At 42.7% G+C, this 25,419-nt stretch overlaps 2 protein-coding genes across 3 annotated transcripts in view; one reads left to right on the top strand and one right to left on the bottom strand.

Moving 5' to 3' along the window:
• Positions 1-196: 196 nt before the first annotated feature.
• Positions 197-23,984, bottom strand: Eno4 (enolase 4). Of its 2 annotated transcripts, XM_046450388.2 has the most exons (14): positions 23,763-23,984; positions 19,863-19,991; positions 18,900-19,090; positions 16,882-17,027; positions 14,242-14,411; positions 14,015-14,146; positions 12,619-12,672; positions 11,644-11,700; positions 9,574-9,741; positions 7,299-7,424; positions 5,577-5,772; positions 3,122-3,189; positions 2,485-2,602; positions 197-1,074 (listed from the first exon to the last, which is right to left on the bottom strand). In XM_046450388.2, exons 1-14 carry the CDS (start codon positions 23,925-23,927, stop codon positions 932-934), a joined length of 1,863 nt encoding a protein of 620 aa, XP_046306344.1. In that variant the 5' UTR covers positions 23,928-23,984; the 3' UTR covers positions 197-931. The 2 variants fall into 2 exon arrangements, with proteins under 2 accessions (XP_046306344.1, XP_046306345.1); XM_046450389.2 differs by lacking the exon at positions 11,644-11,700.
• Positions 23,792-25,419, top strand: part of Hspa12a (heat shock protein family A (Hsp70) member 12A) — a 148,438-nt gene continuing 146,810 nt past the window's right edge. The window contains exon 1 of the mRNA XM_058581326.1: positions 23,792-23,928. Within this exon, the coding sequence (XP_058437309.1) occupies positions 23,926-23,928 (3 nt within the window). The 5' untranslated portion in view covers positions 23,792-23,925. The remainder of the gene's footprint in view (positions 23,929-25,419) is intronic.

The raw sequence follows: 25,419 nt of genomic DNA, 5'->3' as shown, positions 1-25,419 counted from the left end.
GGAAATGGTAGCCCTTTTAACAGAGAACCCAGCCATATAAAGCAGTAGGACATGATCATATCTATAGATGTGTGTTTGAGTTTATTTACTATCTCCTCTGCTGTAACACTAGCTTTCAGAGAGCCAGGTCAGCAGCATCTCACTTTTAAACACTTGCTGATCACTTTTTAAATGGTGCTGTATAAACAACTGGATATTTAAGAACCACAGGATTATTTATTCACTTATGTACTTATTAATCTATACCCATTCTTGTTTTAAAACAGATCTAAGGAGATTTACAAAGATAATATATAAGGAAAACTAAAATTTAAGAGGAAGCAGGAAGGAGAGGAAAGGGAATTGCTTGTAGAGAAGTGAGATAAAGCTGTTTGGTGGTTGAAAACAAGGCGACGCTCTGTGCTCCTATGAGGTTGGCCACAGAAAGGCCAGGTGGGGTTGAGGAGCAGGTGAGCCCAGGAGATGGCACCTACTTCCGGCACCAAGAGCTTCTTGCTGAATTAGGTTTTTGCTTTTGAGATGTTCTGCTCGGTAAAGGATGAGGTGTTTGACTGAATGCCAACATGTCACACAAAAGAGTGTGCCCCAAAAGTGTGACTCCAATTGTAACTAAATGAATGAAACCAGAGCTAAACTAATTATTTTGTTTCAACAGTACAAGTATTGGCCTCTGATAAAAGCAGAACATGATCTTGAAAAGTGGACAAAAGATCCCGTGTCCCCATGGAAATATGATGGCTTAAAAAAAAAAGTTCACAGATAAAATTTCAGGCAAACACACCATATATTACCAAACAGCTAAATTAAAAGAAAAAGCGCATGCGTTAGTGGTGCTTAAGAGCAGACTCGGTGCAGGGATGTACTTCACAGCTGCCAGCCCGACACTCACTGCACGCCGTGCCTTGCACTACTGCCCCTGGCTGGAAGAGGCTCACATTTTGGCCAACTCCTCTACAACCTCCGTGGGGAAGATGGGCTCTGGAGGCTCAAGCAGCTCACCAGCACCAGCAGCCGCCTCAAGGGCCTTCTCAGCATTCTCATTAAAGTCAAAAAAAGTGTGTTCTTCTTTGAAACCTATTAAAAACAACAAAAATAAATTTACTGTCTAATGTAGCTGTGCTGATATTATATATCACATGATTTGAATGACATCCTAGTCAAAACTATCTATAGGAGTCACATCACTATCAGAAAAGTACCCAGAACCACTTAAACCAGGTCCGTCTTTGGTTAGGCATTAACTGTGCTATACCATACACACCTAAGAGGACATTCTGCAGTGTTTGATGTGTTGTGACAGAGCTTAGCAGAAAAGGGTACCAGGAAAAACTAGAGGAGAGGCCCACACTGCTTGAATGCAGACCACCTGCTCCAAGAGGACCAGGGGCAGACTTGGACTATTCCAATCAGGCCCACAGTGGTAGTTTTAGTGGTTGAGATTCTGCCAATATCCTCTAATCAAAGGTGGTAGTGGAGAGATTGGTTTTGCCTGTTTTGGGTCCTCTTAGCATGTAGTGACCAGTGTCTGAGAAATTCTCAACTAATCCCTTAATCCATTTTGGAACCCCCAGATGGCTGCACTAACACCTGAGGAGGGCTTGTCCCTCTGGTTCCTAGGTTTGTGATGCTCTGAAGCAGCTGTGTTCCTTGTGAAGTGGCTGGAAATGTGAGAGACCATTTAAGGAAACTGTGGCCTCTTCTAGTCAAGATGACAGACAACGTGTAGAACAATATAATTTAACACATTTGAAAAAAATGAGCTTTTGTGTTACACACTTTTAAACAACCAGATTCACTGTTGATGCCTTTACATAACTCAAAATTGGTCTCTCAATTATACTTTCATTTTCTGTGGATCTGTGAGTATATGTAAACATGACAAAATTTTTAAAAATCACAATTTTTACTGGTCTCTTTAAATGTCCCTGCATGCCACAGTCTCCTTTCAGGTATCACAATAGTAATATAAAAAATAAAAATGCATGTTTAGGATGTTTGTCTCCAACCACTACACAAGGTGCTTCCTCATATGCAGATTTATAAAGGTAGCATTTCTTAAACGATCAATTGATTTCTCTTGAGATCTTAGCCTTCCCAATATACAGTAGAATTAGCACACTGCCTCCTGGTTTTAAGTAAACCAAGTTGCCTCCAAGAACCATCAGAAAAACATCTGCCTTTAACTTTCAGACTGTGCAAAGAAACCTTAAGGATAATTTGGACCATGACAAAAGGTAGGCTTGGAGATTCCTATCAATTAATTCTATTGAAAAGCATCAGGCCAGATTTTAACACTCAGGTAAACAGATAATCCATTAAGGCAACAATGTGCATTGTGGCAAGTGCCATCTTAGTTTTGTCAGCACTTATTTATAGTCTTTGGATTCCCCTGCCCTCCTACCGAGGGACTTCTATTCCCCCTGGTCCAATCTTTGTTCTCTTATTCATGGCGAAGTGAAAACAAAGCGAGAAGGTAGCACGTACCCAGCGTTCCCTCGTGGACCAGTTCCTCCTCTATAGTCAGAAGGCGGTTGTATTTAGTCACCCATTCACCACGAGAAAGGCCCCCCAACTTGATAAACCGGACCCCAAGTCCAACGGCCTGAAGAGGAAACATTTTGGATGGGAGGGTCATGTTTTGCTGAGCTACAACAATGATTTGAAGAGAAGAGCTGTCGCGGTGTTGTGCTGGGGTTTCCCCCTTGTATCTTCATATTGTATTTTTATGGAAGTAAAGTGACCTGCTCACAAGCCGAGAGTTTGAAAGGCAGGCAGATGGTGTGACTGACTGTCCATCGGGCGCTTTACTAGTCGTGTAAGCATGCTGATTTTATCTAAGAATAGGCTGGCCTTTCTCACTTCATTTTAGGAGGGAAGATTGCAGGGACACACCCCAGTCATTTAAGTGCGCTCGTCATTTTCCTTGGACTTCAATTTTGCTTCTTTTTTAAAAGTTCAAAGATTAGCTCTTTACAAAAGGTAGCAGTCTGGGAGGAAGCAAGTCTATTTCATAAAAGGTTACATGACTTTCTCCACCAAAGACAGCATTTCTCTGAAATACCAATTCGTGATAAAAGCAGTGTTTTGGCAATTCTGCAATTGACCAGTGTTCAGCACTTACCATATCGACAAGGCTGTCATCAAGACACTCTCCTTCTGTACTTCCAAGGATGGTGAGGTGCTTCTTACCTGGGAGAGCAATTCCTGTCAGTTTTGTGTGGTGGCAGAAGCAGTTCACACATAACAGCCATGGGGTCCAAATTAGAAATTGGCCAGAGATTTAAAACTTAAACTTTAAGAATTTAAAACTTTTAATTTTAAGAACAGAGAGCAGAGTCAGTTATTTGACCACCTAAGAATTCTAAGGTAGACACTTGCATTTTCTCATCTAAACATTGCGCTGGGTTTATCTGTTTAGTCTTCTTTCTAGTACCTTAGATGCTGTGGGTACTATATACCACATTTCATCACATTTAAGATTTGTTACTTATGAGATGCACTGCCATTTTATCACCACTGGAAAGGAAGAAATGTTCACTTCGGATCGACATGTTTCTAGGACCTCAGCTCCAAGACATGATTCATTTTGTTGCTGTTCCACATAAGAAAATACGCGCCTTCAAGTCAGTGAACTGTGGTAAGTACATGGGCAGCGACTGTGGAGTTGATAGCCTGTATTATGACTTTCTCACTTCATATAGAATTTTATTCAAAGGCATCTGTTTTTATGAATATTTAGAAGAGCAATATGGGTAGTATTTAATCATTTGAAGGCCTCAGGACCCTTAAAGTTTGCCAAAGCCTATGAAGGGCACAGGCCAGAGTCCTTACTGTGGCGACAGTTTGCCATCTGCAGTGATGACAGAATGCCTACTGAGGGGTGGGCCTGAGGGGAAAGGTCATCTGACTCAGATGACTGCCCTGCCTGCCATTCCATCCTCTGGCACCTGCCCTGGCCCCTGGCTGCCAGTCAGGCTCTTAGTCCTGCTTTGGGTCTGAGACTGCCCTTGTGTCTAGTTTCCAAAGCCTGTTCATGGTATTTATGTGTCTTGCACAGTACATAAGGACCCACGATGCCCATGAACTCACTGGAGTTCACAGTCCAGTGGGAGATATCAGCCATTAAATAATCAGACATTGTGGTCAGCACTACAAAAAGAAAATATACGATGGTACAAGGAAGGTTCGGAGCAGAATCAGGGTGGGGGAGGTCTGAGGAGGCCTATGCATTCACAGGCATTTCACTTAGGACCTGAAGGATGAGTAGCTAGCCAGGTAGATGGCCCAGAGAAAGGCATTCTAGAGCAAAGGAAAAGCATGTGCAGGCTGAGAGGTAGGAAAGAGTTTGAAAGTTGCAGAATTAAAAAAAGTAAGCATGGGCAGTGGGATGAGCACAGTGTTGTGGGGAAGCTATTTAACCCTGCCATGGCTCATTTCTCTTAGGTAAATGGAGGGACAGTGTGTGCTGTGCATTTCACAGGGCTGCTGTGAGCATTAAATCCAAAGCTAAACGCTTTATGTACTACACAAAGATGCTCTTCTCTGTCATCCCAGGCCGATGAAAAAAAAACTTTTCAGCTGTCCCCAGAGCTGGGCTAAGGACCTGCTTCCAGATGCTTCCTTGATGCTACCCAATTTGCTCACCTGCCCAGCAGCTTCCTATTGCTGTAGGTGAACCTGCCTCTGCCCCTGGTCACTGTACTCAACAGAAAACTGCCTGCTTGTGCTGATGGGGTCCTCTTGCTGCCTGTTTTCTTAACTGGGAAAGTAGACCCATTCCCTGCTGCAGGTGATCCAGTTCAAACTCTGATCCCTCCACCAGACTTCCCTAAGGCAAGGCAAGGCAAGTTCAAGTGGCTAAATTGATTGCAATCAAGTAACGTTACATCCTTACTCTGTACCTAGGCTCTGCTCTCTGTTTTTAAGTTGTTACGGAGAGGAACCTAGAGCACAAAGCGATAGTGAACAGAAGGAATCTATAACACCTTAGCCAAGTGACATAGGCCAACTGCCTCTGTCTCTGCAGCTCCCTGGTGGTGCCTGACACCTTGTCCTTTGTGAGTGCTAAGCTGACTTCCTGAGCTTTCAACACTGTGCTCTGTCTAGAAATCTGACTGGAGTACCAGCTATTCTGCTGTCCACTATTCAGAGTCCGTGACCTAGCCTTTAGCTGTAAGGTTCTGGGTTTCTCTAAAGCTTTTCTATCTCCTAAGCTCACAGCCTCAAGCAAACTGAGAAATGTGCTAGTGGCTGTGCCTTATAAGAAATCAGGCCTTGCTTCTCCTGTTAGAGGCTGAAAAGCCCTTCCCACTGTGAAGCTGATGGGGTAGCCTTGACCACACCTGTGTGGTGGCCCTCAGTATGGGGGATGACCTGGTAGACTAGGGCTGTTTCTGGAACCTTGTGAATCACCAAGTTATGGTTTGTTTTCCAGCACTGAATCTCCCATAAAATGGCTGGGTTTTCTTTTCTTTGGAGATTTATTCCTTGCTTTTTAGTAACTTGGGTACACTTCATATTTTTGGCTTCTTGTATAACCAAATCATTATGAGTCTTTAGATTTATATTTTACTCACTGTCAATGATGTTGGTTATTTCCACCAAGTCAGACATAGTAGTTTGGTTTGTATGTTTTATGATCAGTCCATGGGATCTGGGGCTGCCGATGCCTCCTTGCTCTAGAAGTTTAGAAATGCTTTTGGATGCAGTTCCTGCAATTATGTAGCACCTGGAACTGAGAGCATTATAGATGCTGTCCCACTGTTCAGCGTCCTGGGTAAATATTTAAGAATTGATCATTCTAATGTACAGTACACAATCACAAGCTACAGGAATCATATAGCACATAATCAAAGTCATACACTTTTCCTGAGACACACAAAACATTTTCTTTCACATCCATGCCTGAGTGATTCCTGTACCTTAGCCACACAAATTAGCAAGCTTCATGGAAGATAAACTTCAAGTGATTTAATTTGAATTTAAAGATCTTGTGAATAAAATGTCAATGTGCTAAATGCCATTCCCACATTGACTGTGGTGTTCTGCAAACCCAGGCTGTTGTCATCCACTGTACCACCCCTAATGCTGTTCACAACTCACTGGATAGAAGATTTTTCTGTTATTTCTGATAAACATAAAACTGAAAAGATAGGACCTTGCCAGGGCTCTCCGCCATCTTTCTGAAGGCCCTTCCCTGTTTTTATTGGTGAAGGTGTCATATGAAATGAAATGCTTATTTAACAAATGGTGTGTGTGTCTGTATATATTTGTATATGCACAAATCTACACAAAAGGTCATCCACTAGGCTAATTTCAACCTACCCCATTAGAACTGACCACACAGGTGCCCCCTATCACAGGAAAAAAAAGCTGAGGCTGGGGGCTGGGGTTGTGGCTCAGCGGTAGAGCGCTGGTCTAGCATATGCAGGGCCCTGGGTTCGATCCTCAGCACCACATAAAAATAAATAAAATAAAGTTATTGTGTTCAACTACTTCTGAAAAATAAATATTAAAAAAAAAAAAAGCTGTGGTCAGAGCCTCAGAACTGTCCTCACAAGGAGAGTCTAGCATGAGTTCAGTGGGTGTCTTCTGAGAATACTGATAAGTAGCAGGCCAGGAAAGGATGGAAGGAACTGTCCCCAGATCTCAGTAAGAAAGGATGTTTGTCTGTCTTTTCAATATACTGTGGACTCTCAAATTCATTAAATCAAGAATTCTAATTTTGGAGTTTGTTTGAAGTGGGGGAGAGATGACCTTCTATGATCTATAGACAGTGCTTGTCGGGTGCATTTGTTTAAACAGGACAAAAATCTCAGTATCTCAAACCCTTTTTAAAAAGATGGCTTTTTGTTACTTTTATGCATATATAGTAACTGGATTTAGGTTAAAAAATATTTGGCCTCGCAGAAGTCCTGTTTCCATGAGCACATGAAAATGACATATGATTAACCCACTGAAGCACCAGCGAGCGCAGCGGGGGCGGCTTCCATCAGCTACGTTGCTTGTAAATACACAGGTACTCCTGAAGGGCTGGCGAATGGCTTGTTTCATTCCACAGACAGGCATGCTCCCAGGTAATTGTGTTTCTGCTATTCATTTGCTTAGTAAGTGCCTTTCTCATAAATGCCAAAATAAAGCAAGTTAACCCCAGCTCAAATTATAACACATTCCAAATGACAGAGATCCAAAAGAATGAGGTTTTATTCTGTTTTGTTGTAAAATGCAAAAGGTAAGCCTGCTTACTTTATAGCGTATAAAATATATGTTATAAAATATAAAAAGTAGGCCCTGCTTACCTCCTTCCTGAAAGGATCAATTAAGGCTATAATGTAAGGGTACTTGTTGATCAAATCCACATACAGGTCAACCATCTCGGCGGCACTCTTGTAGACGCCCGCCATCACCTCGTACTTTCCTTTGCTCTGATGTGTGTAAGGAAAACAGTAAAACAAAGAATAAGCAATGGACTCTTCAGATGTTAAAGATGCAATTCAAATTCCTTTCTGTTCATTTCATATGAAATACTGCCAGCAGATTCAAGTCACATTCCTCTAAGAAATTTATGCATTTGGCTTCAAATATCTTTAAAAGATTATCCTGGGAAGCCAAGTCACTGTTCCTCTTGATGCCTTTGGAGTTCTTCCCACAGACATCGGATGGAGCCTTCTGCACAAAAACCCAACAGGTAGAGAGTGGGAGGGGACTTGTTTTTTATTTAGACTTCTGATATGGTGCCAGGTGCCCAGCTGCCTGGGTAGGTGGACAATAGCATGAATTCATAAAACAGTGAACAGAATAGCAGTGCAAACCTGCCCACTTTCTAGAACCCACCGTCTTGCAACTCACTGTGATCAAATGATTTGTTTCCTTTACTGTAAATATTCTAAACTTTGAAAACAGGGCTAGGTTTGGAGTACTAACAACCAATATGGAATCTGAATGAAGGCACTTTGTTTTCAAGGAGTATGAAACTTCCAGAGGGAACCATACTGTCCTGAAGTGGGATTCTAGGGCAACCCCACTTAGTTATTAAGTATGGAAATAAACAGGGCTGGAAGATTCAGGTTTGTCTTTTCGCCAAAGCTCCCAACGTTCAAAGCTATGTGCAGGGATAGTGCCTGGGGTATCCGGGCTCTGGGAGGGAGATAGGACAGAGAGATGTCTGTTTTGCTTGCTGATGGCTTCCAGCCACTGCTGCTGACAAACCGTGGAATTAAGAAGATTCCTAAGAAGTCCATAATTGAAGAGATTTTATAGGGCTTTTTCCTTCCCTTATAAAGCATTAAGAACTTTTAGCTTCTGTGATGCATAACTTTAAACTCCTATCTTGTCAGGGAGGAAATGCTAATGACTTTGAACTAATATGATTATAAGAATTATATGATATAAAGCTGATACATTTTACTGAATATAAGCAATAAATACCCATCCAGTCAGCTGTAGCAATCAGTATCTTCATAGTTCTGGGTATACATTGCTGATGAAAACATGCAATTATTTTTCTTAATGGTATGCCTAGGAACCAATCATTATGTGAAGAATAGGGAATTAAACATTCCTTTATGTGCTTAGTTTCTTTAGAAAAGTAAAAGAACTTTAGAAATCAGCCCAAACTTAGGGCTCTTATATACCATTCAAAACTTCCTTTGTAGTCAAAGTTAGGATCACAGTTAAAGAAAAAAACGTATTTTGTCATGTCCCCTGAATTTGACATTAATTACCAACTCACCATAAATGCCTGTCAATATGCTGCCATTTTATAAAACTGAGACTCAGTATTTGTATATTTGGAAATGGGAAGTATATGTGTGTGAGAGACAGAAAGCTTCCAGAGTTCCTAGAATACATATTTCCCAAGTGTAAAGGTACTTAGTTGTATGAATCTGAGGAAGTAAGGACAGAACCTGTTTTCCATTTTCTTCCTCTTTAAAAGATCTCTCTAGTGGCCTGATCAGCAGATAGTATGTCATCACTGAGGGTCTGTTTCCCCAACCAAGGCTGGGGATGATACTTTAATGTATCTAGTTGGATAAAAACTTCAATCACCTAGAAATATTTTTCTATAAAAAGTGAGGGCTGGGGTTGCATCTCAGTGGTAGAGTACTTGCCTAGCGAGTGTGAGACCCTGGGTTTGATCCCCAGAATTGCAAAAATAAGGAGTCACAGGATAAATTCTTAAGAACCACTTGCCTATCAAGTCCTTGCTACAACTGATCCACTTTCAATGTTGACAGATTCAGTATTTACCAAGTGACTACACTCAGTAAAATACACCAGTTGGTTATTTTACATTGCAATGTAAGTTACCTATTTTATTCATTTATTATAGAATTCCTATATATGAGCATGGCATTTTATCTTATTATTTTTAAAAATTATATAGTTGTTATTCATTGGTGATTAGCTAATTTGGCTTTCTCAACTCCATTTAGATTAGATCCCTCACACAATATTAAAACCAAAAAAAAAAAGGCATCTGTTGGAAAATATTCCAATAAGCCCTTCTTTTGAGTTTTCATTTAAAAATCACGGACCTTAACAAGAAGTGAATGTTCTCAAGTAGAAACTTACATAGTCTATCAGCTCATGGCCGGCACAGTTGATGGCTAGATGCAGATTGGTTCCCAGTTCCAGCCCCAAGTTGGCACAGATTCCCTGTATTAGAAGCAGCAGCTGTTCTACGGTGTCACAGGTAATGATCAAACAACCAAGATGGGACATCTTGCTAGTGATGGGTGGCTACACGGTCAGAAGAAAATGATGAATGTCAGCCCAGCACATTAAGGTCCTGAGATAGTCCTAGCTCATAACGGGACACAGCTCTCCAAGACCAAGTCCTTCCATTCTTGATTAATCCTACTTCCAGGTCCCACTTTCAGGATTTTGGGCATATGATTTACCTGCACTATCTGCCTATATTATTGTTTTATCAGCTCTGTCACTGTGCATGGGGCTAGCTAGCCTAAGCCACCACCACCAGGTCAGTAAATCTCCAGGCTGTCCCTGTAAATGTCCACCAGTCTCCAGCTCACCAGTCCTCTTCCTCAAAACTTGCCCTTTCTTATGTTCTGTTTTCCTATAAATGAACATAACTGCTAAAACTTAAAAATGTAATCCTCCTTCAGCATAAGTTTTATTTTCAGAAGGATTGAAGACTTTGGTTGAAAAGATGCATTACTGGGGATAGATTTTAGTAAGGAAGATCTGGGGACCCAAATGACCCCAGGAAAAAGCAGCTATCTGTTTCTACTGCAAGGTCAGCCTTGACATGCCCTCACCTATATTGCTACATTATGATTGCAAGGTGAAGCAGTACCCATGGTTCTGAGGGCTTAAGAGTAGATGTGAACCTAGGTATAAATATTAGTAATGGCACTAATTATAAGAACATCCAACATTTTTAATGTCAATAATAGGAAGCTTCTATTGAGCAAGCAAAGAAACAACTGGGAAATTTTTGCCTATTGATTGAGTTTAGTAAAGCTTCAGCTGAATTCCATGAAGCAAATGCAGCTGTTCTTATGCTAACACCATGAAGCAGGACTGCCGTTATCTCCATTTTACCAAGATGACGTGATCTGGGACAGATTTTAATGCTGGCAGAATCCACCCTTAATTCTGGTGTGGTAGCTTATCCAGAACCTATTATCTAACCTGTTTCTAACAGGGAAAAAAACAAATTTTTTTTAAAGGGAAGCTGATCACAGGGCAGATCTTGGCCTCAGCCTCTCAGTACATGCAAGACAACCTGCTAGAATGAAGAGGACAATGTTAATTGGTCAACGCTTCTCCATCCCCACCTCTCTTACAAGGCCTAATTAGAGTGTTGTGCTCATTCCAACATATAACTGCCAAGGATTTTACTTGCTGATGAATTTATTCACATTTTCTTAAGTTTCTTTCTGAGCTGCCCCCTCTTTGTTGACTTCAACAGACTCTGAAGTCCCTGACTGTGTGCTGGGACTGCTGCCTTACCCAGAGACGCTGTAGACCTGAGAGGCCTCCACCCGCCTGCATCACCTCCAGGGTTCTCACTGAAGATACTTTGGAAAGTTAGACATATATAATAGGTACATGTATCAGAGCATCCACAATCACCAAAGTGACTGACCAATGAAGTTAGCTGACCTCCCAAGGCTCTGGAGGCCAAGTGGCCACTTTTCACAAGGATGGTTTGCCTGAACTCTCCTGGCAAACTCTTGAGTTCCCACAATGGCTCCTCTTACGTAGTGCTTTTCAGAACCAGAGAGAAGGAATGGCTATCTTTTTGTGCCTTTTTCATTCTATCACTGGTAGTGGCAGAATTAAAATCTAAAACATCTAAAAGCCTTTCAGCTAGTTATGGGGACATTCAGCTTCCTAAGCCCTTCACTGTAGGGTCAGATATAATCCTGTTCCTCATAAATGCTCCCAAGTCCTCTGAGACTTTGGCAGGCTGACAGCTGCTGGCAGCCATGGCCAGGTAGCCTGTTGCTGGAAAGGCAGTGGCCGACTGATGTTCCAGCTCTGGGTTGGTGCCCTTAAAGCAACATCACCCTGTGTTTTCCATTTGTCTTGAAGCAAAGTAACTATGGGAGAGAAAACGAAGCAGGTTACATAAAGCACCCTACAGAAGTGTGGTGAACGCCTTCGTATACGCACTTGACCTCTTTTGCTTCCATTATGTCCTTTTTTGGTCTCCACTTTTGGAGGAGGGGGCTGTGGAATAGAAGGTAAAAACATAACCACTTGGGATTTTGAGACTTAGCTGTGGCAGCAAGAAGAGTTAAGATCTTCTAACTATCCACTTATGGGGACTGGGCAGCCACACTGCAAATCTCAGACACAGACACCCACACACATACACACAAGGAGGATGAGTCCAGCTACTCCCTACTTTTTTAAGTCCCATTCTCTAAATTCAGGCACATATGTCCCCATATTTCCTTCTGCCCCCAGTCATACCCATAGATTTGTGTTTCTACTCTTGGGAATGAAGTATTTGCACATCAAGTGGAACTCCTGCTCTCTTTTGCCAGAGGATGCAAAATCCCCTCTTGATCTTAAGGAGTATTATTACCTTCTACCATTGGATTTGCTTCTATAGGCCCAACATATTGTTTATAATATTCTCAGGGTGTGTGTGTGTATATATATATATATATATATATATATACACACACACACACACACACACACACACACACACACACACTTTCTCTTGCAGAGTGGATTTGGGTTTTGGAAATAGCCAATGGTCCTTAAATCCTTTACAAATTCCTTAAGGATGATGTTAGCACAGAGCCAGCTATCTCAGAAATCAAAATGAGAGTCTGTCCTCCCAGCTTCTCAGGAGGCTGAGGCAGGAGGATCACAAGTTCCAGGCTAGCCTGGGCAACTTAGTGAACCCTGTCTCAAAAAAAGAAAAAATAAATCTTCAAACTGAGATTGTTTAATACATTTAGAAAATGGATCCATAGCAAATGAGGAATGTATGCACTTGGTTTGCATAAGAAACCCAAAATAAATGTGTTTTCCATAGCAGTAATACCAATATTGACTTAATGCCAAAATGAAATAGGAGTTGGATGCTAGAAGGCAAAGGTCAATAACTAGACACCATGGATTGTTACTTACCAGTTCCATTACTTTGTTAATTTGTTTCCGAATTTCCAGAAGCATCTCCACACCCTGTAAGTAGAGTAACCATCATCTTCCAAAACTGTTGTCTACAAATATTAAATGCGAACACTTACACCACCTGTCTGTTCCTAACTCAGAATATTTGTAGAGTCCCTGAAAATGGCCCCCAGTTGGTGGACAGGGTGAGCTGCAGAATTGGAAGATTAAATGTTAATCTCCAGCCCCCAGCTTGCATTTGACTGAGCATGAGCAAAAGCCTCTGTCTCAGCCTCCTCATTGCTCAGAATTGACTGGCCCTGTGATTGGAACAAGTTAATTTCAGACTCTTTCATGGTCTTTAAGCCAACCTAGTCAACATTATTGCAATATGTGTCACAGGTCAACAACGTAGTCTGGATAAGAGTGGCCAAATCAGTTTAAATCCACTTTCACTTAAAAATTCAAGAATGTGCTCTGAGGATGATGACATCTGTGTAAAGAAGGCATGCTGAGGCCTCTGGTATCAAGCAGCACAAGTACTATCCAAAGGAAAGATCCTGGTGAGGGGATCCAAATCTGACCTGGCAGATGGTGAGCCAGACAGCAATCTGTCTTCTGTGACTGATCAATTGCAAGGTAATAATGATTTTTCTGAAGAAAGAATTCTCATAAAGGAAGCATCCTGAGGGTTTATTTTTAAACCTAGTTCCACTAACTTAGAAAAATATCAGTCTTTATTCCGGGAGGTATGGGAGGAAGCTTCCTGAACTTTTTCTGAGCGTGTAGACTGCAGAACATACACCTTTAGCTCTCCTGACTGGCAGAACAATTCGTGGAGATCCAAAGAGGCATAATGGCTCTTTCAGGCCACTGAAGAGCAACGTAGACAACACTAGCCCACCTCTGAGAAATGAGCATGAAATTTAGGATTCCTTTCTTCCTTCCATATATATGCACTAAACATCCCTTATGTGCCAGGCAATCTGCTAGGCCTGGAATTCTTCACAGAGTGGGCTGCCAGGAAAGTGCCAGCTTCCACTAGCTACTGCCAATAAAAAAAAAAAAAAAAAAAATGAAGGTCACAGACTTCCCAACTCCCCCAGGTAACAACCATCCCTCACCACAGAGGTCTCCAGAGTCACTCGCTCCTTGCTTCTCTGTGATTCAGAGGCATGAGCCAGTGCTGTGTCAAACCAGACATCAACAGGGTCTGCTCCCTTTGGGGGTCTTACTTTCTTCCCACTTCCCTGATTTCCCTAAAATATTTTGTTTTTAATTCTCTTTCCCTTTGGTGTCATAAGGGAGCTATGCTAAAAAAAAAAAAAAATCATCAATGATGGAGTATTTGGTTTTTTCTTTACTTTAAAAAATTTTTTTTAAGAAAATGTAGTCTGGGAGTAATATAAGATACTTGTTTGGTTGTCAATCCAGGATGGGGAATGCAAATCACTTCTTTCATTAAATTTAATTTTCCAGGTGATGACTTCCCACAGCTGGCGAGAGATACCATCAGCAAAGGCATAGTTAGTGTTGTTGGCTGTTCCTAAAATAAGAGGAAAGAAGGGGAAAATGAGAAATGTGATTCATTCACATTGAGCCCCTCAGGGCTTCTCATGGTGGAATAAAACAGATCCTAACCTGATTGTGCTTCAGCAATGCAATGTTCAAGTACAGAGGAATACTGCCCAGTATGGCGCTAGTTTTGGCAATAGCTAGTGACACAGCTCCTATGGCCATACTGCCGCAGAGCACGGGTTCAGCAGGTTCTGCAGGCGGGATAGGTTTCTCTGTGATGGTGTCCTTCCTTCCTGGAGGAAAAAGACAGGAGAAAAGGGGGAGAAATGAATGACAGTAGAGGGGGTAGAGAGAGAAGAGGGGAGGGGAGGGGAGGGGGGATAGTAGAGGATAGGAAAGGCAGCAGAACACAACAGACACTAGTATGGCAATATGTAAATCAATGGATGTGTAACTGATGTGATTCTGCAATCTGTATATGGGGTAAAAATGGGAGTTCATAACCCACTTGAATCAAAGTGTGAAATATGATATATCAAGAAATTTGTAATGTTTTGAACAACCAACAATAAAAAAATTTAAAAAAAGACAGGAGAAAAGATTCTAGGAAGTTGGACTGTCACATGACTGTATCTTAAATGCTTCACTGACAGCTGGGAATGCCCAGCAAAAATGAAGGTTGAAAACAGGCTAGGAAGAACCTGTTCTCCACCTCAAGTGCCCAGAAGTTTTCTGTTTGATTTCACTTACCTATCCCCCCAAAATTCTGAACTGTGAATTTTGTCTAAGCAATTTGAGGCCAATGCAATATCAACTCCTTCAGTTGTCAAATGAGGTAGATATTTGTTATCCAACATCCTACGTGAGCGAGCTGGGGCTTCAAGAGATGAAAAGACTTGTGCAATATGTTACAAAAAGTGAATGAAGAAAGGATTTGGATGGTCTTTTGAATTCTAACTCCTTTGCTTCTCTGAATTTCTTTGAGCTGCTGCACACCCCACCTTCTGTTAAGCATCTAGTCAGTGTGTATACCTAACTTGCCACCTTCTTCACCAGTCCTAAACTCATGTTTGCTTCCGTGTTATTTACCATCTCTAGAAATGCCTTAGGCCCAATAGTCTACCCAGAATCTTTGCCATCTTTCACAGATTCTCAGCCATGCTGTCTGATCAGGTACCACAGAATTCATCATCAACCTGTAATGTTCTTTTGTCCTCCCCCCCCCCACAGCTACTGACCCTGGCTCAGGTCCTCAGTGGAGATGAGATGCCTAAGCAGCCAGCAGATATCCAGATACCTAGATATCTAGTGCCTAGCAAGTTACTGTCCCCTCCTACATTTTCTCCTCTCATAAAGTCTAAGTTCTTTCAGTCAAAAGCTGCTGCCAAATGAACATCCATTGGTGGCCTATATTGTAACTCAATAGTGAGCATCTCACTCTTGGGACAGAAGACAGGTCTAGCATGATTCTGTTCGTAATGGGGCCCATTTAAAATTAAAAGCCCCAAATTGTTTTTTTCCTTCTTAGCCTCAGCCATTTCCCCTTAACCTATTCATTAAGCTATTTTCTCCATCACAGCTTCCTACAGGTGATAGTCTCACACTGAAAATGGAAGCTAAACTGCCCCTGCCCCCAAATCCCTGGCACCAACACAATTTGGAAAATCAGAATCATAACAATCTTTCAGATAGCACAGCCTGGCTGAATCTACATATGTATATTTCCTGGCTTTGTTCCTATAAATCATAATATTCAGAAGGCAGATTAGCTGTCTTTCCAGTTTGGGCCAAATTATGATTAAATTCATTTTTCTTTTTGTATCATTTTCTCTCATTTCAGATTTGGGTGGGTGATTGAATCTAGTCAGTCGGGACCCCGGGAGGCCTCTGGCCTGGGTCCCAGGAACATTTTGCCTTGGTCAATTCTCTTCCCTTTGCTGGACCTCAGCAGCTGCTATTAATGAAATAAAGGACCTGTCTCCATGGTCTCTTTGGTCACTTTTTGGTCTGGTGCTCTTATTCATCGGTACCCACATTTACTGGGTGGTTGGCTGTGCCTGGCATCATGCTAGACTTTAGCAATGGCAAGCTGAATGAGGCAGGAGTCACTCATCCCCGCAGGGAACCCTCAGTTTAGTAGACATAAAAGCACAATTACAGCAGAAGTTCCAGCACTAACACAGCGGAGGGGCTAATGTTAGCTAACTATTGGAAGACAGGAAGCAAAAGGGCAAAGTGATACCCTGTATAATTTGCTTTAAAATACTAAAGTTGCTTAAAGAAAATGTTTATTTACGTGTGACATAAGCCCGAGAAAGTGTTGGTTTCGGAAAGTGTCGGATTTACATTATATCAAAGGATTCAGTATTCTAAAATATAGAGTGGCCCTTTGATTACTTAATGGCAATTTCCTGAGGAGGTGAAAGTTCCCCGTGTCATCCCATCTCCACCCTACCACTCATTGCCACTGTGTACTTTAACTTCTTTCTTTCTTTATTTTTTGTAGTGCTGGGGATCAAACCTCTACAGTGACCTTCACCCACAGTCCTCAATGCACTTTATTTACCAAGTGCTCACTTCTAAGTGATAAACTAATCATTTTTTCTCAAAAACAAAAATGGAGGGTAATGTGGGTCCGACTTAGCACAGCAGCTTCAAGCAGGGACATGACATGGAGGGTGGGTGGCACTTGGCTGGGAGCCAGCCAGCCTTTCTTCCTCTCATGTTTGTCACTAAAGGTTCTGAAGATGTCTGGCCACCAACCTGGCTTCTGCCCTTTCTTTTTGGCAGGAGGCGGAGGGGGTGGTGGTGGCATTACAGGTGGAGGTACTGGCACTACTGACTCTTCCAGGCTCCTCTCTAGTTCTTTCCTCTCCTTGTCTTCTTGTACTTTATTTGCGAAGAATAACCTTAATGGCGAGAAAACACAGTTTTACAGTGACATTTAGGAATACCACTCTGTGCTTTTGGTTGAGTTTTAGAGTTGACCTGACCCCATTGTGCTTCAATAATATGCTCTATGGCAACTTAAGGACAAATCAGCTTCAATTTCCAAGACCTAAAAAGAATGCTCCTGTTATAAAACTGTGTTCAAGAACTGAAATTCATTTTGGCCTAGAAAGAAATGTTTAATGATTTTCAGGGGCTCATTTTTTAAATTACTTGAGTTCTGTTTGCATTTTTAAAAATTACACACACACACACATTTTAGTTGTCGATGGACTTTTATTTTATTCATTTATTTATACATGGTGCTGAGAATTGAACCCAGGGCGTCACACATGCTAGGCAAGGGCTCTACCACTGAACCACAACCTCAGCCCTCTGTTTGCAATTTCAAAGTAAAATTTAAAGACCTGGGGCTGGGATGTGGCTCAAGTGGTAGCCCACTCACCTGGCATGTGTGAGGCATTGGGTTCGACCCTTGTATTTTTATTACGTAAAAATAAAATTAAAAATATTATGTCCACCTAAAACTAAAAAATAAATATAAAAAAATTTAAATACCTAATTTGATGAAGGGCTACTCAATTATTTTTGTATAAATGACATTCAGAAGACAAATCCTTCAAGAATACAGTGGAATACACAAAGAGCAGTATGTGGCTGATGTCTTATTTTTGGAAGAGGAAACGGGGGGTTTTTAAAGGGAATACTTTTAAAAAGTTTGGGAAATGCTACTTAAGTACAACTATGCAACAATTTTACTCCCCCAGAATAAATAAATTTTTTTAAAAAAGAGACTAAAATTTCCATAGACAAAAAGCAAGCAAATAAAAAGACATGGGAATCGGATTTACATTATATTTGTGAATAATCTAGATGCTAGTGAGGCAGTGCCTTTAACGGACCGAGAGAAATTGCTTTGGGCATAGAATTCTATACTCAGCCAAACTATCAATCATGAAAACAGAGTACTAACATTTCCACATATATCAGAACTCAACAATCTTACTTCCCATATACCCTGTCTCACCTGTACTTTCCAAGAATAGAATCCATCAAGTCAAAAAAGGAAAATATGGAATCCAGAAACAGGAGAACATAAATCTTTATGGTATCTCTGTGGTAGACCCAGAGAGGAACCAGTCCAGGAGCAAGCCCCCCTCCCCCAAATAATATGTGGAATGGCATTCAAAACCTCCAAGAGAACCAAAAACTACTTTACCAAACTAAAACATTATACACAATTTAAAAAGTGATAAAGCTTAAGGAAAGAGAATCCAGTTGGCCTTTGCTTGGCCAAGGGGGTTGAGGCCTTAGGCCTGCACAACAGGAAAAGTGATTAACCCTGTTACCTGGTGCAGTACCGAGCTGTACTTACACAGCCCTTTCTGAAAAATGCTTCCTTGGTTTTTGAATTTTAGAGTCAACCCATGAGCTAAGTATGAAAAGACTTGGTTGTTGGAGGACAGGGTATAAGCAACAGCCATTGTGACTACATGGAAGGACATGAGCAGCTCAAAAGGTGGCCCCTGAAGGGGTGAAAAGAGGGAGAGAACATTATCTGGATTTCTAACTTGATCCTTCCCTTGTGCTGAATCCCAGGGATGCTCTACGCCTGAAAAAAGACAAAAAGGCCCTATGTAACCTTACATAGTAAAATTTTAATAGCAGGATTTTCAGCAGAAAGACAATATTTTATGTTAAATTTTGCTGCCTTAATATATGCTTTTTAAATTGACTTCCCAACTCTGTAAATTTCTGACTTATTGGCAGGTGAAATGTAGACAATAGACTCTATATATTCTTGATGGTTTCTATTTCAATGGAGGCTGTACCTGAGCATGTGATCCACCTGGGCCTGGTTGGAGGGCACCAGGCCCTGCAACTCCTCGGTGATGGTCTCATTGACCCACTGTATGGCCGTGCTCACTGCCAGGCCCCTTTCCACCTCCTCTGCCTCCACCACCTCTGGCAAAGCATTCTCGTGGACCTCAAAGTGAGTGGGGATCATGACGGAGCAGATGTTCTGAAAATAACATGAATGTGATCTATGGTTTCCCTATCTCTCATAGAAAATAGGAAATTGGATTAATCCATCTTTTAACGTGCATGGTCTTTATCACCAATTCCAAAGGAAATGAGAATATGTATAATTTTCTTTGAGATATTTTTATAGTTTTTGAAACTGTAAAACCTGACTTCATGAAACATTTAAAATTACTACTTCTTAAAATGTAGTAAACCCTACACTGAACTTTATTTTTTATCACTACCTCTTCAATAAATAGCTATAAGGATATAAACATGTTTAATCATAATTATTCTCCTAGAGTTTGTAGCAAAATTAATTTTTAATTTAGAAATTAATTTCTAACAAATATGGTGCAAGTAAGGCGAATTAAAATGAATTTCTGAAATTATTTAAACGAATCATTTAAATCAATCTACATATCTATAAATCTATATATAAATATACAAACCTATAAACCTGTATGTTGATTTATTAAACTCATCACATTAGTAATTTCAGAGTTTTAAAACTATTTTTACCTCATTTTTGTTGTTCATCTTGGATATTCCTCAGGTTAGCATGTTACATTTGTATCAAAATTACACTTAAACATAACAAAAATATAAATCATGGTTGGTTGACTCACATTTACGCGACTAGCTATGAACTATATTTTTTACAAACACTGAATTTCAAAGCATTAATTTTCTACAGTTTAGACAAAAGTTGCTAATAAATGCAGTGGATTCAAGATGTGTTAAAGAACACATTTTAAACTGGCTCATACCTTGGGAAAATTTTGAATGGTGCAGAATATTTCCACTTGTAGGGTTGGAAGCCCCAGTCCATCCAGTACATTTTTCCCCACTATTTTGCATAGGGTGGGAGGCTTTGCAAGTTTAGAAAAGTAGTTTGCCTTCAACACACACAGACACACAAAAACAAAAATCAGAATAGCACATCTAATTTATCTTCAAAAGGTTGTTCACATTTACACTAGTTTAACAAAACCTCTCCATGAGTGTCCTTACTGGCACCGGGGTTAGACTACAGCTCCACGGGAACAGCCCTGCTCTAACCATCATTGAGATTTGGATTCTACCCTACGACAAGTCTCTGGCACATGGGACAATGTGTTGTCATTCGAAATCTCAATGGAAACCATGATACTTTTCTTAATTTAAACTTTAAGGTCTCATGTCATTCCTGAAAGCCTTCTGATAGTCAACTCAATTCCCTAATATATCTCTAGAACTCTGTGACACATTCAAATTTAATAACCCTGAGGAGGACTGAATTTTATCCCTCCTAGCAAGGCACCTGATCTTTAAAGGATGAAGACTAGTGCAGTCACTGCATCTCACTAGCTCATGCGTAGTCCTACGTGGGCAAAAAAGCTCATAGGGAACTTAGAACTAGTCATTTGATTGAGGTGGAAAAGCAGAAGCCAACTGGAAGTGATCTAAGGAAGAGGGTGAGGAAAGAGAAGGAAGCTAAGGTGGAAAGCCCACTCCAGGACCCTGAGTGAAAAATCTCCAGGTGGTGGTTCACTGCAGAGGAACTGGGGTGAGGAGAGGATAGAAGCAAGGAAAGCGAAGCTGCACCCTCCTCACTCTCTATTTCCATTTAGCAGATTAGGTCTCTGATCATTCATTTCAAGAGCCAGTGGCTTCAGCCTAGACAACAGGTATTCTAACACCCACAGCAACAAGCCAGCTCAAAGGTGGGGACTTGCAGACCTGAAGCAGAAGCAATTTCCAGCCTTCTGAGCATTTAAGGATGGTGGTTTGTGTGTTACAAAGTAAGTGCCTAAATGAATGCGGATATACTTAAGGGATGAAAAATGTTACTAAGCTTATATAATTTGTGTTCAACAAGTACCAAGTGCCTAGGACCTTCAGTGTACCATATTGCGTTTGGAGGGGAAGGGAACTAACATTTCCAAGTGCTTAATACTTTTCATTGACCCACTGTATGGCCGTGCTCACTGCCAGGCCCCTTTCCACCTCCTCTGCTTCCACCAGCTCTGGCAAGCATCCTTATGGACCTCAAGGTGACTGTCTTCCTTTTACTATGGTATCACACACCATAGTGCTTGGCATAAATAGAATTATTATTTAAATTAATGATTATCAGACTCATCCCTGGGCACTCTGTGTATATTTTGTTATCAGATTCCCAATCTGGTTAGGTAGGTGGTATCATCTCCATTCCACAGAGGAGCAAATTGAGCTCCAGAGAAATAAAATGTCCAAGATCGCATTCCCATGTTTTAATGATCTAAAGCTTTAAACAGTCCTCCTTGGAACTTAGTGGCAGAAACCATTTATTGGCTCAGAGTTCTGCTGAGTTGCACTCAACTGGGGACATTCTTTCACTGGCTGTGTCTGGGTTCTCCTCTGCAGATGAAATCATCTGGAAGCTTGACAAGGGCCAGAACAGCCAGGGGCTGGCTGGGCAGCCGTCTTTCTCACAGGGACCCTGGCTGCCTGACATCTGCCAAGGCCTCTTTGTATGATCTCTCTCTCCAGCAGGATAATTGGACTTCCTCACAGCATGAGGACTAGCTTCCAAGAAGACAAGTCTCAATATGCCAGCACTTACCAAGCCTCTGGACATGCCTGCCAAGGTCCTATTGATCAAAGCCAGTCACATGACTGAGCCTAGAGTCAATGTGGAAGGGACTTCCATCAGAGGGTTCACACTGGAGATGTGTCCATTGGGGGCCCAGAAATGTAATAATCTCCCACAGCTAGTAAGTGCTGGAGCTAAGGATCAAACCCAGATCTGCCTGATTTCCAACCAAGGCTCCTTCATTCATGAGTTTTATGATGAGGAAACACACTATATTGCTGTTGCCTGCAGGGATCCAGGGATCTTCTCCATCCCTGAATTCCTATGAAGCCTGAGAAACAGGAGAAATGATAATTGAGGTGAACACTTAGATGATGGATAGTATTTCAACAGGCAGACATGCAGGAAAGTGGAGGATAGATACTTCAGGCAGATGAGCAAGAGGAAGCAGGTGAAACTTCAGGCAGTAGGGGACAGCAGTCCAGTGTAGAGGAGCAGGGATCGGGGAGTAGAAGATAAGCCTGTTACTGGAGGGAGCGGCTAAACACCATGTACCACAGTGTGTGATCTTAATTAGCAAGGAAAGGGAAATCTCTGGAGGTTTCTGAGCAAGAGAATTAAGGTGAGAGAGTGTGAGGAACTCAGGCAGCACTGTGAAGAATGGACTTGAAAGACTAGATGAAATAGGGATGGCCCAAACTAGGGAATGACTAAGAAAATGAAAGGAGGTTGTGTTTTTGCCATTGCAATTCCTGAACATCCTTCAAAGCTCTTTTGGCCAATACAGACTACAGGGATCTTCTCCATCCCAGAATTCCTTTAATAGACAAAGTGAGCTATTCCTCAATCTAGCACACAATCCTTTATCAACATAGGTTTTACTCCATTTATTATATCAGTGACTAGTGTCCCTAAACAATTTATAAGCTGTCAGACACCTGTACTCTGCTAGATAAAAGGATGCAGAGCTGGCTTGATTTTTTTTCTCCTCATCACTGAGAAAATAATTTAAATTCAAGGATCACAGGCTCTTTGTTTGGAAAAGGAGAATCATTTTTACCTCACCGTGGTTCTAAGGATTAGTGAGATAACATTCAGCACAAAGCACAGGGTCTCAGTGAACATAAGGCACCTGGACCCCCCCAACATCTTTGATGTATACACCATGGAGGGAAGGAACATTCACGGTGTTCTGTCAACTGCTCAGACGTAGGTTTGTACGCTCACAGCACATCATGCTCCGTCACAGCACTTGCACACTTTGCTTGTCCTTCTGCCACCTCCTCGCTTCCCATTACCATAGTGCAAACTTCCACCAGCCCAACCACACTGCCTTCCAGATGCTGTGTTGCCTAGTAGTTAGGGATCTGTAAACACATGCCTTCCTTTCAACTGCTCACCACTTAAGGAAGGCTAAGGCATGTGCCAGGTTTCAGGGTTGGGCAGAGGACTGTGGGACATGGTAAGAAAGGCCCCTGTGCTCAGTTCTCTAGAGCTGATGCAAAGGAATACAGTACACATAGGAAATGCGATAGATCCACCCAAAGACTCCTGGTGCAGGAAAATGTGGACAAGGCTTCTGCGAGAAAGGTGAAGTTTAAGGAGTAGCTGGCCCTGATAGAGGAGCTGGCACAAGCCAAAGAGCATAGGCCTGAAATTCCAGTGACACTTGGAAGCAAGGGGAGCCAGCTGGATGAGGCCCTGGATGGGTTGAGGCCAAATCCTAGCAAATGCCAGGACGTTGGTCTCATGGTCGAAATGGGGCCATTGAAGGTTGATGACTGAGAAGGAGCCACTCAAATCCGCATGTAAAAGACCACGGGGCAGGAAGGCACAGGGGCAGCCAGGCTCTGAGCTGTCGCTGCAGCTACAAATCTGTATACAGTCCTTTGTGCTCTGGCGGCCTCCTTTCCAGCACTTTCCCTGTGGAGAGCCCTTCGCCCCAGGGGTCGTTGCCACGTTCTCTCGCCGCCTCCAACGTCTCTGAACCCCTACCACCAGCCCCGGCGCCGCCGCGCATGCGCGGCTCTTGGCGCAAGCGCAGCGCGTTGCCGCAGCGTGGGGCGGGGGGAGAGGGGCTGGAGGGAGGAGGGTGCGCGTCCCAGGTCCCTACCAGGTGTCCGTAGACGTCGGCAGGCTGGAGGTAGAAGGTGGAGTTGAGCAGCTCTTCCAGCTTGCGCGGGACGTCGTTCTCCCGGTAGTACTCCATCGCCTGCTGCTTCAGCTTCTGCAGCTCCCTAGTGATCCCACAGCTGCCGCCGCCGCGTTCTTCCCCCATGGTAGGAGATTTAAGGCTACAGCGGGGTTTAGCCTGGGGGCCCGCGAGCGTCCTTTCGTCGCTAGGCAACGCAACACAACGAGATCCCGACCCCAGATCTCGCGAGGTTTCCAGCCGTAGGTTCCACCTGCAGCTGGGACCTCTCACTCCTTCCCGACCCCCTGGCGCCCCCCTCCCTCCCTCTCCTGAGGGGTTGATTCAGGGGTTGGGCTCTGAGACTCTCAGCTTTGTTTTCACCACTTTTCCCCGACGATTTTCCAGATGGGGAAACATTTAACCACTCCCTGAAGTGCGTTTTGCAGGAGCAGGGGAGCATTGACCCCCACTTACACTTGGGGCACGAACCCCGGGTGGCGCGTCGGCTTCCCAGTGGCTCTGGGACTCGGCGGTGCAGCCTTCGCCGTCCGCCTCCTCATTCCTCGAGGCCTGCGAACTCCTCTGGTTTCGAGGGCGGCCCGCGCCAGGCACCCTGGGGGCAGGGACATGAGAACCCAGGCTGTCGGTACGCATCTGTGGCGGTCCCAGGAATTCGTTCAGTCAGCTGATATTTGTAAACAACCTGCTCTGAGCCTAGCAATGTGCTGGCTGCACGTACTGTGATGCCCAGGAGAGAAACGGTTATGCACTCTCCCCGGGGAGGTTAGTGGGAGTGAAAGCAATGCGAGGAAAGCACAGTGTGAGCTGAAAAATGGTTGGGGGGTAATGGACCTTAAAGGATGGTTATGGTTAGGATAGGCCTAGGAGTGGGGTAATGCAGGCAGGACTTTGGGAGATGAAGGGGAATGAAGGAAGGGCCTTGGGTCATGTTCCCTTTCTGGGAGGCTGCCTACTTCCTTCCCTTTTAAGTCCAAACTACATGCCTGGCTTCCTTACACCTTACTGAGCACCTTACACAGGTATCATTCATGAGGTTGCAGGCCTTCCTAAAGTGCGCCTTCTGCTCTAGATATTTCCACTGCTGCAAAAACGGGCCGAGATGTACAGGGTGTACTTGTTCTACTTTTGCCTGTTTACTTTCCCAACTTACGCAGTTCACTTAAAACATCCACATTGCTCTTGTTTGTCTGGAAAACATTATCTTACCTACTCTGCCTGCTTTGTAAGTCACTTAGCATAAAATGAGGAAGCAACCTACAAAGCACCTGGAAACAAGATAGTTATTTTCCATAAATGCACGTGTGAAGGTAAATGAATAAAATTAAGCGACTATAAATATTGTATACAAACACAGATATGCACCTACCCACAGATATGCTCCCTCGGTATTTTCTCTGAATCTCTCATGAAATGTCTCCCTCTCTGTGGTGTGAGAGCATCACCGACCTGCCTCATCCTCCTTGCTGGATGGAATTCCCTTGATGCTAGGAGCGGATGCTGAGTCATCTGCTGGTCCACTGCAGAGCCTGGGGCCCTGCCAAGAAAGAGTCTGTGCTCTGCTGACTAGAGGCCCAGAGAACTTTTATACCAATGGAGCCAATATTGTTGCCCTTGT

Source organism: Marmota monax, unplaced genomic scaffold, assembly GCF_021218885.2.
Source record: "Marmota monax isolate L192 unplaced genomic scaffold, Marmota_monax_Labrador192_F-V1.1 WCK01_AAM20220418_F8-fsc00004, whole genome shotgun sequence".
Classification (NCBI taxonomy): Eukaryota; Metazoa; Chordata; class Mammalia; order Rodentia; family Sciuridae; genus Marmota; species Marmota monax.
The sequence above is the reverse complement of the archived record's forward strand: the minus strand, read 5'-3'. Positions and strand labels throughout refer to the sequence as shown.